Source organism: Salmo salar, unplaced genomic scaffold (genome assembly GCF_905237065.1).
Source record: "Salmo salar unplaced genomic scaffold, Ssal_v3.1, whole genome shotgun sequence".
Taxonomy (NCBI): domain Eukaryota; kingdom Metazoa; phylum Chordata; class Actinopteri; order Salmoniformes; family Salmonidae; genus Salmo; species Salmo salar.
In genome coordinates, this window is record NW_025550451.1 from 48,212 (window position 1) to 65,143 (window position 16,932).

Sequence of the window (16,932 nt, forward strand, 5' to 3'; positions counted from 1 at the left end):
AGTGGAAGGGAATGTGATTTAGCAGCCATGTTGTGTCCTCCCCATCCCAGTTACAGTGGAAGGGAATGTGAATTAGCAGCAATGTTGTGTCCTCCTCATCCCAGTTACAGTGGAAGGGAATGTGATTTAGCAGCCATGTTGTGTCCTCCCCATCCCAGTTACAGTGGAAGGGAATGTGAATTAGCAGCCATGTTGTGTCCTCCCCATCCCAGTTACAGTGGAAGGGAATGTGAATTAGCAGCCATGTTGTGTCCTCCCCATCCCAGTTACAGTGGAAGGGAATGTGATTTAGCAGCCATGTTGTGTCCTCCCCATCCCAGTTACAGTGGAAGGGAATGTGAATTAGCAGCCATGTTGTGTCCTCCCCCTCCCAGTTACAGTGGAAGGGAATGTGAATTAGCGGCCATGTTGTGTCCTCCCCATCCCAGTTACAGTGGAAGGGAATGTGAATTAGCAGCCATGTTGTGTCCTCCCAGTTACAGTGGAAGGGAATGTGAATTAGCAGCCATGTTGTGTCCTCCCCCTCCCAGTTACAGTGGAAGGGAATGTGATTTAGCAGCCATGTTGTGTCCTCCCCCTCCCAGTTACAGTGGATGGGAATGTGAATTAGCAGCCATGTTGTGTCCTCCCCCTCCCAGTTACAGTGGAAGGGAATGTGATTTAGCAGCCATGTTGTGTCCTCCCACTCCCAGTTACAGTGGAAGGGAATGTGAATTAGCAGCCATGTTGTGTCCTCCCCATCCCAGTTGCAGTGGAAGGGAATGTGAATTAGCAGCCATGTTGTGTCCTCCCCCTTCCAGTTACAGTGGAAGGGAATGTGATTTAGCAGCCATGTTGTGTCCTCCCCCTTCCAGTTACAGTGGAAGTGAATGTGAATTAGCAGCCATGTTGTGTCCTCCCCCTTCCAGTTACAGTGGAAGTGAATGTGAATTAGCAGCCATGTTGTGTCCTCCCCCTCCCAGTTACAGTGGAAGTGAATGTGAATTAGCAGCCATGTTGTGTCCTCTCACTCCCAGTTACAGTGGAAGGGAATGTGAATTAGCAGCCATGTTTTGTCCTCCCCATCCCAGTTACAGTGGAAGGGAATGTGAATTAGCAGCCATGTTGTGTCCTCCGCCTCCCAGTTACAGTGGAAGGGAATGTGAATTAGCAGCCATGTTGTGTCCTCCCCATCCCAGTTACAGTGGAAGGGAATGTGATTTAGCAGCCATGTTGTGTCCTCCCCCTTCCAGTTACAGTGGAAGGGAATGTGATTTAGCAGCCATGTTGTGTCCTCCCCATCCCAGTTACAGTGGAAGGGAATGTGAATTAGCAGCCATGTTGTGTCCTCCCCCTCCCAGTTACAGTGGAAGGGAATGTGAATTAGCGGCCATGTTGTGTCCTCCCCATCCCAGTTACAGTGGAAGGGAATGTGAATTAGCAGCCATGTTGTGTCCTCCCAGTTGCAGTGGAAGGGAATGTGAATTAGCAGCCATGTTGTGTCCTCCCCATCCCAGTTGCAGTGGAAGGGAATGTGAATTAGCAGCCATGTTGTGTCCTCCCCCTCCCAGTTACAGTGGAAGGGAATGTGAATTAGCAGCCATGTTGTGTCCTCCCCCTCCCAGTTGCAGTGGAAGGGAATGTGAATTAGCAGCCATGTTGTGTCCTCCCCCTCCCAGTTACAGTGGAAGGGAATGTGAATTAGCAGCCATGTTGTGTCCTCCCCCTTCCAGTTGCAGTGGAAGGGAATGTGAATGAATTGAATTGGTAGTACCTCCAGACCACGCGTTGGGGCAGCCTGCCCAGGGCTCCAGCCAGTTTGTGAGTGATGTCCTCTGAGAGGTATTTGACCCCGGCGCCAAACGATACCACCACGAACCCGTGCTCCGCCGTGTCATTTACCCACGATTCATAGTCCTGCAGCACACACACAGAGAGACGCACACACACAGACACAGAGAGACACACACACACAGACACAGAGAGACACACACACACACAGACACACAGAGACACACACACACACACACACACAGACACAGAGAGACACACACACACACACAGACACACAGAGACACACACACACACACACACACACAGACACACACACAGACACACACAGACACACACGAGAGAGAGAGAGAGAGAGAGAGAGAGAGGAGACAGGTCAAATCTAGACATAGGACTATCTGTTGTCCAACACACACACACCTAACACCCCGTGACTACTGTCTCCACGACTACTGTATCCCTGGACGCTGTTTACACCATCATCAAACTTTATTGATATAAAACAGAACCATAACAGAATGTGATGTCACACGCCAGCACAACGGTCACGTGATCATTCTACTTCCTGTCTGTCTCCCGGGACCCTGAGTGAGGTGATAGTCCCCGCCCTTCTCTCTGTTTCCCTTAGCAACAGATCTAGGATGAGCTTCCCCCTCCCCTCTCACCCGATCCTAACACACACACACACACACACACACACACACACACACACACACACACACACACACACACACACACACACACAGAGAGACACACACACACACACACACACACACACACACACACACACACACACACACACACACACACACACACACACACAGAGAGACACACACACAGAGACACACACACACACACACACACACACACACACACACACACACACACACACACACACTAACTAAATAGGTAAGTAGGTCATGTTGGTGTAGATCTAAAGCCAACTGATGTAGCATAGTAAACAGAGCTGTTTGTGCTTTTGGTTCAGGGAGGCTTCCTCATTTGTCATTGTCACAGTGTGTCTCAAATGTCCCTCTATTCTCTATGTAGTGTGTGACTGGATATGGATCAGGGTGCCATTTTGGGCCTAGCAGCCTTATTAAAGGCAGGAAGGGGTTCTGTCTAGCTAACACAAATACAGGTTCCTGTTATTGTTAGACTGTATTGTTAGCCTTTAGGCTATCAGCCTCCTCTAAGACAACTGAGCTAGCTACATGTTGGGTCAAAGTCAGAAGAAGCCTATGCAGGTTAGCAAAGCTCTTTAGCCGTTAGCAATGTTAGCATGATGGTTAACTGTGTCTCATTACATACCCTGTTATTAAAGCTCTTTAGCCGTTAGCAATGTTAGCATGATGGTTAACTGTGTCTCATTACGTATCCTGTTATCAAAGCTCTTTAGCCTTTAGCAATGTTAGCATGATGGTTAACTGTGTCTCATTACATATCCAGTTCTTAAAGCTCTTTAGCCGTTAGCAATGTTAGCATGATGGTTAACTGTGTTTCATTGTATCCTGTTATCAAAGCTCTTTAGCTGTTAGCAATGTTAGCATGATGGTTAACTGTGTCTCATTACGTATCCTGTTATCAAAGCTCTTTAGCCGTTAGCAATGTTAGCATGATGGTTAACTGTGTCTCATTACATATCCTGTTATCAAAGCTCTTTAGCCATTAGCATGATGGTTAACTGTGTCTCATTGTATCCTGTTATCAAAGCTCCTTAGCCGTCAGCAATGTTAGCATGATGGTTAACTGTGTCTCATTGTATCCTGTTATTAAAGCTCCTTAGCCGTTAGCCATGTTAGCATGATGGTTAACTGTGACTCATTACATATCCTGTTATCAAAGCTCCTTAACCGTTAGCAATGTTAGCATGATGGTTAACTGTGGCTCATTACATATCCAGTTATTAAAGCTCCTTAGCCGTTAGCAATGTTAGCATGATGGCTAACTGTGTTTAGCTGTTAGCATGACATGCTGCAGCCAGTTAGCTAGCCTGGTAATAGGGAACTATAGTGCCCTGTGTTGGTTAATAATGCATTGCATACGTCACATTAAGACACATTGTGCCAGAACACTGAGCCCAGTGAAAACACTCAATGGAGTGGATAGAATCACTAAACATTAGCCTAGCATGCTAACAACCTAGCTATACATTAAGACACATTGTTCCAGAACACTGAGCCTAGTGACACACTCAATGGAGTGTATAAACAATAGCCTAGCACGCTAACAGCCTAGCTCACCAAACATTAGCCTAGCACGCTAACAAGCCTAGATGAATGTCTGCCATTGTACAGTCCGGTCTGAAAAGGCCTCATTTGGGTGACTGGGAGGGAGGGAGGGAGGGAATGATGTGAAGACAGAGGGAGAGAAGGAGAGAGGGATGAGAGGGGAGGAGAGAGGGAATGATGTGAAGACAGGGGGAGAGAAGGAGAGAGGGATGAGAGGGGAGGAGAGAGGGAATGATGTGAAGACAGGGGGAGAGAAGGAGAGAGGGATGAGAGGGGAGGAGAGAGGGAATGATGTGAAGACAGGGGGAGAGAAGGAGAGAGGGATGAGAGGGGAGGAGAGAGGGAATGATGTGAAGACAGGGGGAGAGAAGGAGAGAGGGATGAGAGGGGAGGAGAGAGGGAATGATGTGAAGACAGGGGGAGAGAAGGAGAGAGGGATGAGAGGGGAGGAGGGATGGTCTCTAGGAAGATTGTGTGTGTGTGTGTGTGTGTGTGTGTGTGTGTGTGTGTGTGTGTGTGTGTGTGTGTGTGTGTGTGTGTGTGTGTGTGTGAGCTCTGGGGATGGCACGGGCTATAAACCTAGGACACACTGGTCCCAGTGTTTCTACAGCACAGACCCTGTACGTGTGTTTGTATCACAGTCCCAGAGAGAGAGAGAGAAAGACGGGGAGAGAGAGAGAGAGAGAGAAAGAGGGGAGAGAGAGAGAGAGAGAGAGAGAGAGAGAGAGAGAGAGAGAGAGAGAAAGAAAGAGGGGTAGAGAGAGAGAGAGAGAGAGAGAGAGAGAGAGAGAGAAAGAGGTGGAGAGAGAGAAAGAGAGAAAGAGGTGGAGAGAGAGAGATAGAGAGAAAGACGGGGAGAGAGAGATAGAGAGAGAGAAAGAGAGAAAGACGGGGAGAGAGAGAGATGGGGGGCGGAGAGAATTGTTGTGTTACAATGGTCCTCTTTTCCACCCTCGACCCTCGACCCCACCGCCAGAACAATGCCTTCTTATTGGCTAAAGCCACATTCCACAACCCTCCACACTGGATGCCGGCGGCCCGCGCTCTCTCGTCTCCGTACGTCAGAGCTGACCCCAACCTCGTAGGTTGACCCCTGAACCATTTCCCCACCCCGCACGGCATGGCAAGGGCCAACCCAGCCTGCCAGATCGATAAAAGAGAGCTTTGAAGTGGGTGTGAGACTTTTTAACTTTATTTAACTAGGCAAGTCAGTTAAGAACAAATTCTTATTTACAATGACAGCCTAGGAACAGTGGGTTAACTGACTTGTTCAGAGGGCAGAACAACAGATTTTTTTACCTTGTCAGCTCAGAGATTCAATCTAGCAACCTTTCGGTTACTGGACCAACACTCTAACCACCAGGCTACCTGCCACACCAAACAAGGAGAGAGAGAGTGGTAGAGAGAGGTAGAGAGAGAGAGGGAGAGAAAAATGGGAGAGAGAGAGAGAGAGAGAGAGAGAGAGAGAGAGAGAGAGAGAGAGAGAGAGAATAGATGCTCAGAAGGCACTTACTGGTCCGAGGCCAAACCACACGACTAACAACATTAAACACTTTATTGGACACTTTATGGAACACAAAGCCTGAGGTCATCTCACCCTGAAATATCCAAAGCCTGAGGTCAGCTCATCCTGAAATATCCAAAGCCTTCATCATCTAACCCTGAAATATCCAAAGCCTGAGGTCAGCTCATCCTGAAATATCCAAAGCCTTCATCATCTCACCCTGAAATATCCAAAGCCTGAGGTCAGCTCATCCTGAAATATCCAAAGCCTTCATCATCTAACCCTGAAATATCCAAAGCCTTCATCATCTCATCCTGAAATATCCAAAGCCTTCATCATCTCACCCTGAAATATCCAAAGCCTGAGGTCATCTCATCCTGAAATATCCAAAGCCTTCATCATCTCACCCTGAAATATCCAAAGCCTTCATCATCTCACCCTGAAATATCCAAAGCCTGAGGTCAGCTCATCCTGAAATATCCAAAGCCTTCATCATCTAACCCTGAAATATCCAAAGCCTTCATCATCTGCCTGAGGTCATCTGTATTTTGGTCCAAAGAGCAGGAACCTGGACATCACCAAAGAAATCAGAAATACAGACATTGTCATCCTACAATAAACCTGGTATAGAGGAGACGGACCCACTGGTTGCCCTCTAGGTTACAGAGAGCTGGTAGTCCCATCCACCACACTACCAGGTGGGTGGTATAGAGGAGATGGACCCACTGGTTGCCCTCTAGGTTACAGAGAGCTGGTAGTCCCATCCACCACACTACCAGGTGGTATAGAGGAGATGGACCCACTGGTTGTCCTCTAGGTTACAGAGAGCTGGTAGTCCCATCCACCACACTACCAGGTGGGTGGTATAGAGGAGATGGACCCACTGGTTGTCCTCTAGGTTACAGAGAGCTGGTAGTCCCATCCACCACACTACCAGGTGGGTGGTATAGAGGAGACGGACCCACTGGTTGTCCTCTAGGTTACAGAGAGCTGGTAGTCCCATCCACCACACTACCAGGTGGGTGGTATAGAGGAGATGGACCCACTGGTTGTCCTCTAGGTTACAGAGAGCTGGTAGTCCCATCCACCACACTACCAGGTGGTATAGAGGAGATGGACCCACTGGTTGTCCTCTAGGTTACAGAGAGCTGGTAGTCCCATCCACCACACTACCAGGTGGGTGGTATAGAGGAGACGGACCCACTGGTTGTCCTCTAGGTTACAGAGAGCTGGTAGTCCCATCCACCACACTACCAGGTGGGTGGTATAGAGGAGATGGACCCACTGGTTGACCTCTAGGTTACAGAGAGCTGGTAGTCCCATCCACCACACTACCAGGTGGGTGGTATAGAGGAGATGGACCCACTGGTTGCCCTCTAGGTTACAGAGAGCTGGTAGTCCCATCCACCACACTACCAGGTGGGTGGTATAGAGGAGATGGACCCACTGGTTGCCCTCTAGGTTACAGAGAGCTGGTAGTCCCATCCACCACACTACCAGGTGGGTGGTATAGAGGAGACGGACCCACTGGTTGTCCTCTAGGTTACAGAGAGCTGGTAGTCCCATCCACCACACTACCAGGTGGTATAGAGGAGATGGACCCACTGGTTGTCCTCTAGGTTACAGAGAGCTGGTAGTCCCATCCACCACACTACCAGGTGGTATAGAGGAGATGGACCCACTGGTTGTCCTCTAGGTTACAGAGAGCTGGTAGTCCCATCCACCACACTACCAGGTGGGTGGTATAGAGGAGACGGACCCACTGGTTGTCCTCTAGGTTACAGAGAGCTGGTAGTCCCATCCACCACACTACCAGGTGGGTGGTATAGAGGAGACGGACCCACTGGTTGTCCTCTAGGTTACAGAGAGCTGGTAGTCCCATCCACCACACTACCAGGTGGTATAGAGGAGATGGACCCACTGGTTGCCCTCTAGGTTACAGAGAGCTGGTAGTCCCATCCACCACACTACCAGGTGGGTGGTATAGAGGAGACGGACCCACTGGTTGTCCTCTAGGTTACAGAGAGCTGGTAGTCCCATCCACCACACTACCAGGTGGGTGGTATAGAGGAGATGGACCCACTGGTTGTCCTCTAGGTTACAGAGAGCTGGTAGTCCCATCCACCACACTACCAGGTGGGTGGTATAGAGGAGATGGACCCACTGGTTGCCCTCTAGGTTACAGAGAGCTGGTAGTCCCATCCACCACACTACCAGGTGTGAAACAGGGTATAGAGGAGACGGACCCACTGGTTGCCCTCTAGGTTACAGAGAGCTGGTAGTCCCATCCACCACACTACCAGGTGGTATAGAGGAGATGGACCCACTGGTTGTCCTCTAGGTTACAGAGAGCTGGTAGTCCCATCCACCAAACTACCAGGTGGTATAGAGGAGATGGACCCACTGGTTGTCCTCTAGGTTACAGAGAGCTGGTAGTCCCATCCACCACACTACCAGGTGGTATAGAGGAGATGGACCCACTGGTTGTCCTCTAGGTTACAGAGAGCTGGTAGTCCCATCCACCACACTACCAGGTGGTATAGAGGAGATGGACCCACTGGTTGCCCTCTAGGTTACAGAGAGCTGGTAGTCCCATCCACCACACTACCAGGTGGTATAGAGGAGATGGACCCACTGGTTGTCCTCTAGGTTACAGAGAGCTGGTAGTCCCATCCACCACACTACCAGGTGGTATAGAGGAGATGGACCCACTGGTTGCCCTCTAGGTTACAGAGAGCTGGTAGTCCCATCCACCAAACTACCAGGTGTGAAACAGGGAAGGGTATGCTAATGGATATGCTAATTTGGTATATAGCAGACCTAACCCACTCTATTACATTAATTAAAACAGGAACATTTTACATTTGGCTAGAAATTCAAAAGGAAATGATCTCAACAGATAAAAATGTCCTCCTGTGTGCTACCTATATCCCCCCACTAGAATCCCCCATACTATAATGAAGACAGCTTCTCCATCCTACCTATATCCCCCCACTAGAATCCCCATACTATAATGAAGACAGCTTCTCCATCCTACCTATATCCCCCCACTAGAATCCCCATACTATAATGAAGACAGCTTCTCCATCCTACCTATATCCCCCCCACTAGAATCCCCATACTATAATGAAGACAGCTTCTCCATCCTACCTATATCCCCCACTAGAATCCCCATACTTTAATGAAGACAGCTTCTCCATCCTACCTATATCCCCCCACTAGAATCTCCATACTTTAATGAAGACAGCTTCTCCATCCTGGAGGGGGAAATCAATTATTTCCAGGCCCAGGGACATGTACTAGTCTGTGGCGACCTAAACGCCAGAACTGGACAAGAACCTGACACCCTCAGCACACAGGGGGACAAACACCTACCTGGAGGTGACAGCGTTCCCTCCCCCATATGCCCCCCTAGACACAACTACGACAACATAACCAACAAAAACGGGTCACAACTCCTACAGCTCTGTCAGATGCTGGGTCTGTACATAGTCAATGGTAGGCTTCGAGGGGACTCCTACGGTAGGTACACCTATAGCTCATCTCTTGGCAGTAGTACTGTAGACTACTTTATCACTGACCTCAACCCAGAGTCTCTCAGAGGGTTCACAGTCAGTCCACTGACCCCCCTATCAGATCACAGCAAAATCACAGTCTACTGGAACAGAGCAATACTCAATCATGAGGCATCAAAGCCAAAGGAACTGAGTAATATTAAGAAATGCTATAGGTGGAAGGAAAGTAGTGTGGAAACCTGCCAACAAAACTATTAGACAACAACAAATTCAATCCCTTCTAGAACAACTTCCTGGACAACCCCCCGGAATATTATCGCTTTTTACGAGAAAAATGGCATAAAAATGGATTTTAAACAGCGGTTGACATGCTTCAAAGTACGGTAATGGAATATTTAGATTTTTTTGTCACGAATTGCGCCATGCGCACGACCCTGATTTACCATTTCAGATAGTGTCTGGGACGCACAAACAAAACGCCGCTATTCGGATATAACGATGGATTATTTTGGACCAAACCAACATTTGTTATTGAAGTAGCAGTCCTGGGTGTGCATTCTGACGAAGACAACAAAAGGTAATCAAACTTTTATAATAGTAAATCTGATATTGGTGAGTGCTAAACTTGCCGGGTGTCTAAATAGCTAGCCCGTGATGCCTGGGCTATGTACTTAGAATATTGCAAAATGTGCTTTCACCAAAAAGCTATTTTAAAATCGGACATATCGAGTGCATAGAGGAGTTCTGTATCTATAATTCTTAAAATAATTGTTATGCTTTTTGTGAACTTTTATCGTGAGTAATTTAGTAAATTGTTAGCGAATTCCCCGGAAGTTTGCGGGGAATTTGCTAGTTCTGAACGTCACATGCTAATGTAAAAAGCTGGTTTTTGATATAAATATGAACTTGATTGAACAAAACATGCATGTATTGTATAACATAATGTCCTAGGGTTGTCATCTGATGAAGATCATCAAAGGTTAGTGCTGCATTTAGCTGTCTTCTGGGTTTTTGTGACATTATATGCTAGCTTGAAAAATGGGTGTCTGATTATTTCTGGCTTGGTACTCTGCTGACATAATCTAATGTTTTGCTTTCGTTGTAAAGCCTTTTTGAAATCGGACAGTGTGGTTAGATTAACGAGAGTCTTGTCTTTAAATACCTGTAAAATAGTCATATGTTTGAGAAATTGAAGTAATAGCATTTCAAAGGTTTTGAAAATCGCGCCACAGGATTCAACTGGCTGTTACTTAGGTGGGACGAATTCGTCCCGCCTAGCCCAGAGAGGTTAACACCCCGGCCGTCCTACAATCTAAGCTAGATGCCCTCAATCTCACACAAATGATCATGGAACCTACCAGGTACAACCCTTAATCCGTAAACACGGGCACCCTCATAGATATCATCCTAACCAACCTGCCCTCTAAATACACCTCTGCTGTTTTCAACCAGGATCTCAGCGATCACTGCCTCATTGTCTGCATCCGTAATGGGTCTGCAACCAAACGACCACCCCTCATCACTGTCAAACGCTCCCTAAAGCACTTCAGAGAGCAGGCCTTTCTAATTGACCTGCCCGGGTATCCTGGAAGAATATTGACTTCATCCCGTCGGTAGAGGATGCCTGGTTATTCTTTAAAAGTGCTTTCCTCACCATTAAAAAATCCCTATTCAAAAAATGTAGAACCAGGAACAGATATAGCCCTTGGTTCACTCCAGACCTGTCTGCCCTTGACCAGCACAAAAACATCCTGTGGCATATTGCATTAGCATCGAATAGCCCCTGCGATATGCAACTTTTCAGGGAAGTTAGGAACCAATATACACAGGCAGTTAGGAAAGCCAAGGCTAGCTTTTTCAAACAGAAATTTGCATCCTGTAGCACAAACTCCAAAAAGTTCTGGGGCACTGTAAAGTCCATGGAGAATAAGAGCACCTCCTCCCAACTGCCCACTGCTCTGAGGCTAGGAAACACTGTCACCACCGATAAATCCACGATAATTGAGAATTTCAATAAGCATTTTTCTACAGCTGGCCATGCTTTCCACCTGGCTACCCCTACCCCGGTCAACAGCTCTGCACCCCCCACAGAAACTTGCCCAAGCCTCCCATTTTCTCCTTCACTCAAATACAGATAGCTGATGTTCTGAAAGAGCTGCAAAAAATGGACCCCTACAAATCAGCCGGGCTAGACAATCTGGACCCTCTCTTTCTAAAATGATCCACTGAAATTGTTGCAACCCCTATTACTAGCCTGTTCAACCTCTCTTTTGTATCGTCTGAGATTCCCAAAGATTGGAAAGCAGCTGCTGTCATCACCCTCTTCAAAGGGGGAGGCACTCTAGACCCAAACTGTTACAGACCTATATCTATCCTACCCTGCCTTTCTAAGGTCTTCGAAAGCCAAGTTAACAAACAGATCACCGACCATTTCGAATCCCACCGTACCTTCTCCGCTATGCAATCTGGTTTCCGAGCTGGTCACGGGTGCACCTCAGCCACACTCAAGGTCCTAAACGATATCATAACCGCCATCGAAAAAAGACAATACTGTGCAGCCGTATTCATCGACCTGGCCAAGGCTTTTGGCTTTGGTTTCTCAAAAGAGTTCAGTGTGTCAAATCGGAGGGCCTGTTGTCCGGACCTCTGGCAGTCTCTATGGGGGTGCCACAGGGTTCAATTCTTGGGCCGACTCTTTTCTCTGTATACATCAATGATGTCACTCTTGCTGCTGGTGATTCTCTGATCCACCTCTACGCAGACGACACCATTCTGTATACTTCTGGCTGTCACGAATTCCACCGAAGTTGGTTCCTCTCCTTGTTCGGGCGGCGTTCGGCAGTCGGCGTCACCGGTCTTCTAGCCATCTTCGATCCACGTTTCATTTTCCATTTGTTTTGTCTTGTTTCCCTACACACCTGGTTCTCATTTCCCCTCATTAAGTGTTGTGTATTTAACCCTCTGTTCCCCCCCATGTCTTTGTGTGTGATTGTTTTATTGTAAGTGCTTGTGCACATGTTTACTGGTGCGCGTCGGGTTTTGTACCCATACTGGTATTTTCTTTATGCCGTTGGTTTTGATATTAAACTGCTCCGGCTATTACCTAGTTCTGCTCTCCTGCGTCTGACTTCCCTGCCACCGGTTACGCACCCCTTTACACTGGCCCTTCCTTGGATACTGTGTTAACTAACCTCCAGACGAGCTTCAATGCCATACAACGCTCCTTCCGTGGCATCCAACTGCTCTTAAATGCAAGTAAAACTAAATGCATGCTCTTCAACCGATCGCTGCCTGCACCTGCCCGCCCGTCCAGCATCACTACTCTGGACGGTTCTGACTTATGTGGACAACTAGAAATACCTGGGTGTCTGGTTAGACTGTAAACTCTCTTTCCAGACTCACATCAAACATCTCCAATCCAAAGTTAATTCTAGAATTGGCTTCCTATTTCGCAACAAAGCATCTTTCACTCATGCTGCCAAACATACCCTCGTAAAACTGACTAGCCTACCGATCCTTGACTTCGGCGATGTCGTTTACAAAATAGCTTCCTACACTCTACTCAGCAAATTGGACGCAGCCTATCCGTTTTGTCACCAAAGCCCCATACACTACCCACCACTGCAACCTGTATGCTCTCGTTGGCTGGCCCTCGCTTCATACTCGTCGCTAAACCCACTGGCTCCAGGTCATCTATAAGCCTTTGCTGGGTAATGCCCCGCCTTATCTCAGCTCACTGGTCACCATAGCAGCACCCACCCGTAGCACGCGCTCCAGCAGGTATATCTCACTGGTCATCCCCAAAAGCCAACACCTCCTTTGGCCGCCTTTCCTTCCAGTTCTCTGCTGCCAATGACTGGAACGAACTGCAAAAATCGCTGAAGCTGGAGACTCATATCTCCCTCACTAGCTTTAAGCATCAGCTGTCTGAGCAGCTCGCAGATCACTGCACCTGTACATAGCCCATCTGTAAACAGCCCATCCTACTACCTCATCCCCATACTGTTATTCTATTATTTATCTTGCTCCTTTGCATCCCAGTATCTCTATTAGCACATTCATCCTCTGCACATCTATCACTCCAGTGTTTAATTGCTATATTGTAATAATTTCGCCACTATGGTCTATCGTTACCTCCCTAATCTTCTACATTTCCACACACTGTATACAGCCTTTTTCTACGGTATTATTGGCAGTATGTTTGTTTATTCCATTGTATATTTATTTGTTTATTGTTTATTCCATGTGTAGCTCTGTGTTGTTGTATGTGTAGAACTGCTATGCTTTATCTTGGCCAGGAAGCAAGTTGTAAATGAGAACTTGATCTCAAATACCTACCTTGTTAAATAAAGGGTTAGGGTTATATAGATATAATACTGGAGGAGACCAACACTGGAGGAGACTAACACTGGAGGAGACCAACACTGGAGGAGACCAACACTGGAGGAGACCAACACTGGAGGAGACTAACACTGGAGGAGACCAACACTGGAGGAGACCAACACTGGAGGAGACCAACCATAGATATAATACTGGAGGAGACCAACACTGGAGGACACCAACCATAGATATAATACTGGAGGAGACCAACCATAGATATAATACTGGAGGAGACCAACACTGGAGGAGACCAACCATAGATATAATACTGGAGGAGACCAACACTGGAGGAGACCAACCATAGAGTTGTGTGTGTGTGTGTGTGTGTGTGTGTGTGTGTGTGTGTGTGTGTGTGTGTGTGTGTGTGTGTGTGTGTGTGTGTGTGTGTGTGTGTGTGTGTGTGTGTGTGTGTGTGTGTGTGTGTGTGTGTGTGTGTGTGTGTGTGTGTGTGTGTGTGTGTGTATATATATATACTAACCTGAGGTAATGGGCTGGCAGGTTTGGTCAGTATCCCTCCTACATAGACAACATGTGGTAAAGTGGGCCTGGGAAACTCCAGGGCCAGATCAGTAGACAACATCCACAACCTGCTCCCCTGAACCAGGTCCTGCATGGCCACCCGCGGCTCCACGCCGTGCTTCCTCATGATGCGCTCGTACTTCGGTAACACCAGGTACTGAACGCCGAACCGGGACACCAGGTACACCGCCGTGTTGACGATCCTCTGGACTAGAGACATCCGATCGGTGAGGAGAGAGTTGAACTCTGGGACGTACGAGAGGGGGCGGGAGCGCCGACCTCCGCCGGGTACCACAGGCCCGTGGAAAAGACGGCGTAGGGAACGCCGAGGATGTGAGCGATCACGAACCCACACATCTCGTTGGGGTCGACCAGTAAAAGGTCAAAGTCGGCGTCCTTGAGTTGGGTCATGACCTCTTTGTTTCCCACCACGGCGTCGCAGTTCTGGGCGTAGTGATCTAGAATGTCGAAGAGTTCCAACGCTGTGAGACGACCGGAGAAGATATTGCTGACTTTTGATTGGAGGAAGCTGTCGGCTGTGGAGGTGTTGAAGATGCCTGGGTAACGCTGGAAGGTGTAGTGGGGGGAGGGGGGCACCTAGAGAGGAGAGGAGAGGAGAGGAGAGGAGAGGAGAGGAGAGGAGAGGAGAGGAGAGGAGAGGAGAGGAACAGTCTTTATTATCCCAGGGGGCAATATAGTAATATGTACACAGCTCACAGTACTAGATTACTACAGCTAAGAGTGCTAGGCTACTACAGCTAACAGTGCTAGGCTACTACAGCTAACAGTGCTAGGTTACTACAGCTAACAGTACTAGGCTACTACAGCTCACAGTACTAGGCTACTACAGCTAACAGTGCTAGGTTACTACAGCTAACAGTACTAGGCTACTACAACTAACAGTGCTAGGCTACTACAGCTAACAGTGCTAGGCTACTACAGCTAACAGTACTAGGTTACTACAGCTAACAACGCTAGGCTACTACAGCTAACAGTACTAGGTTACTACAGCTAACAGTACTAGATTACTACAGCTAACAGTGCTAGGCTACTACAGCTAACAGTGCTAGGCTACTACAGCTAACAGTGCTAGGCTACTACAGCTAACAGTACTAGGTTACTACAGCTAACAGTACTAGGTTACTACAGCTAACAGTGCTAGGCTACTACAGCTAACAGTACTAGGTTACTACAGCTAACAGTACTAGGCTACTACAGCTAACAGTACTAGGCTACTACAGCTAACAGTACTAGGCTACTACAGCTAACAGTACTAGGTTACTACAGCTAACAGTACTAGGTTACTACAGCTAACAGTGCTAGGCTACTACAGCTAACAGTACTAGGCTACTACAGCTAACAGTGCTAGGCTACTACAGCTAACAGTGCCAGGTTACTACAGCTAATAGTGCTAGGCTACTACAGCTAACAGTGCTAGGCTACTACAGCTAACAGTGCTAGGTTACTACAGCTAACAGTGCTAGGCTACTACAGCTAACAGTGCTAGGCTACTACAGCTAACAGTACTAGGTTACTACAGCTAACAGTACTAGGTTACTACAGCTAACAGTGCTAGGCTACTACAGCTAACAGTGCTAGGCTACTACAGCTAACAGTGCTAGGTTACTACAGCTAACAACGCTAGGCTACTACAGCTTGTTGAGAAAGTTGATAGCAGCTGTAATGAAGGAGAGTTTAGATGTGTTGGTTTAAAACTCAGGGAGGATTAAACATGAGGAGACTCTATAAGGGCTGCTGGGAGCCAATCAGAATGGATTAAACACGGGGAGACTCTATAAGGACTGCTGGGAGCCAATCAGAATGGATTAAACACGGGGAGACTCTATAAGGACTGCTGGGAGCCAATCAGAATGGATTAAACACGGGGAGACTCTATAAGGACTGCTGGGAGCCAATCAGAATGGATTAAACACGGGGAGACTCTATAAGGGCTGCTGGGAGCCAATCAGAATGGATTAAACACGGGGAGACTCTATAAGGACGGCTGGGAGCCAATCAGAATGGATTAAACACGGGGAGACTCTATAAGGACGGCTGGGAGCCAATCAGAATGGATTAAACACGGGGAGACTCTATAAGGGCTGCTGGGAGCCAATCAGAATGGATTAAACACGGGGAGACTCTATAAGGACTGCTGGGAGCCAATCAGAATGGATTAAACACGGGGAGACTCTATAAGGACGGCTGGGAGCCAATCAGAATGGATTAAACACGGGGAGACTCCATAAGGACTGCTGGGAGCCAATCAGAATGGATTAAACACGGGGAGACTCCATAAGGACTGCTGGGAGCCAATCAGGATGTACTTTACAGAACTCTACTAGAGGTTTATCTCCCCTGATCACCAGGGTCTAGAGGCAGCTCCCCTGATCAACAGGTTCTAGAGGCAGCTCCCCTGATCAACAGGTTCTAGAGGCAGCTCCCCTGATCAACAAGTTCTAGAGGCAGCTCCCCTGATCAACAGGTTCTAGAGGCAGCTCCCCTGATTAACAGGTTCTAGAGGCAGCTCCCCTGATCAACAGGTTCTAGAGGCAGCTCCCCTGATCAACAGGTTCTAGAGGCAGCTCCCCTGATCAACAGGTTCTAGAGGCAGCTCCCCTGATCAACAGCTAACAGGTTCTAGAGGCAGCTCCCCTGATCAACAGGTTCTAGAGGCAGCTCCGCTGATCAACAGGTTCTAGAGGCAGCTCCCCTGATCAACAGGTTCTAGAGGCAGCTCCCCTGATCAACAGGTTCTAGAGGCAGCTCCCCTGATCAACAGGTTCTAGAGGCAGCTCCCCTGATCAACAGGTTCTAGAGGCAGCTCCGCTGATCAACAGTTTCTAGAGGCAGCTCCCCTGATCAACAGGTTCTAGAGGCAGCTCCTCTGATCAACAGGTTCTAGAGGCAGCTCCCCTGATCAACAGGTTCTAGAGGCAGCTCCCCTGATCAACAGGTTCTAGAGGCAGCTCCCCTGATCAACAGGTTCTAGAGGCAGCTCCCCTGATCAACA

General features: G+C 48.1%; 1 protein-coding gene across 1 annotated transcript in view; it reads right to left on the reverse strand.

Moving 5' to 3' along the window:
• The window catches only part of LOC123739467 (uncharacterized), an 88,225-nt gene that overhangs the window by 47,596 nt on the left and 23,697 nt on the right, over positions 1–16,932 (reverse strand). Inside the window, exons 3-4 of the mRNA XM_045713814.1 lie at positions 13,879–14,516; positions 1,754–1,896 (exon numbers count right to left, since the gene is read on the reverse strand). Coding sequence (XP_045569770.1) covers positions 1,754–1,896; positions 13,879–14,139 — 404 coding nt within the window. The 5' untranslated portion in view covers positions 14,140–14,516. The remainder of the gene's footprint in view (positions 1–1,753; positions 1,897–13,878; positions 14,517–16,932) is intronic.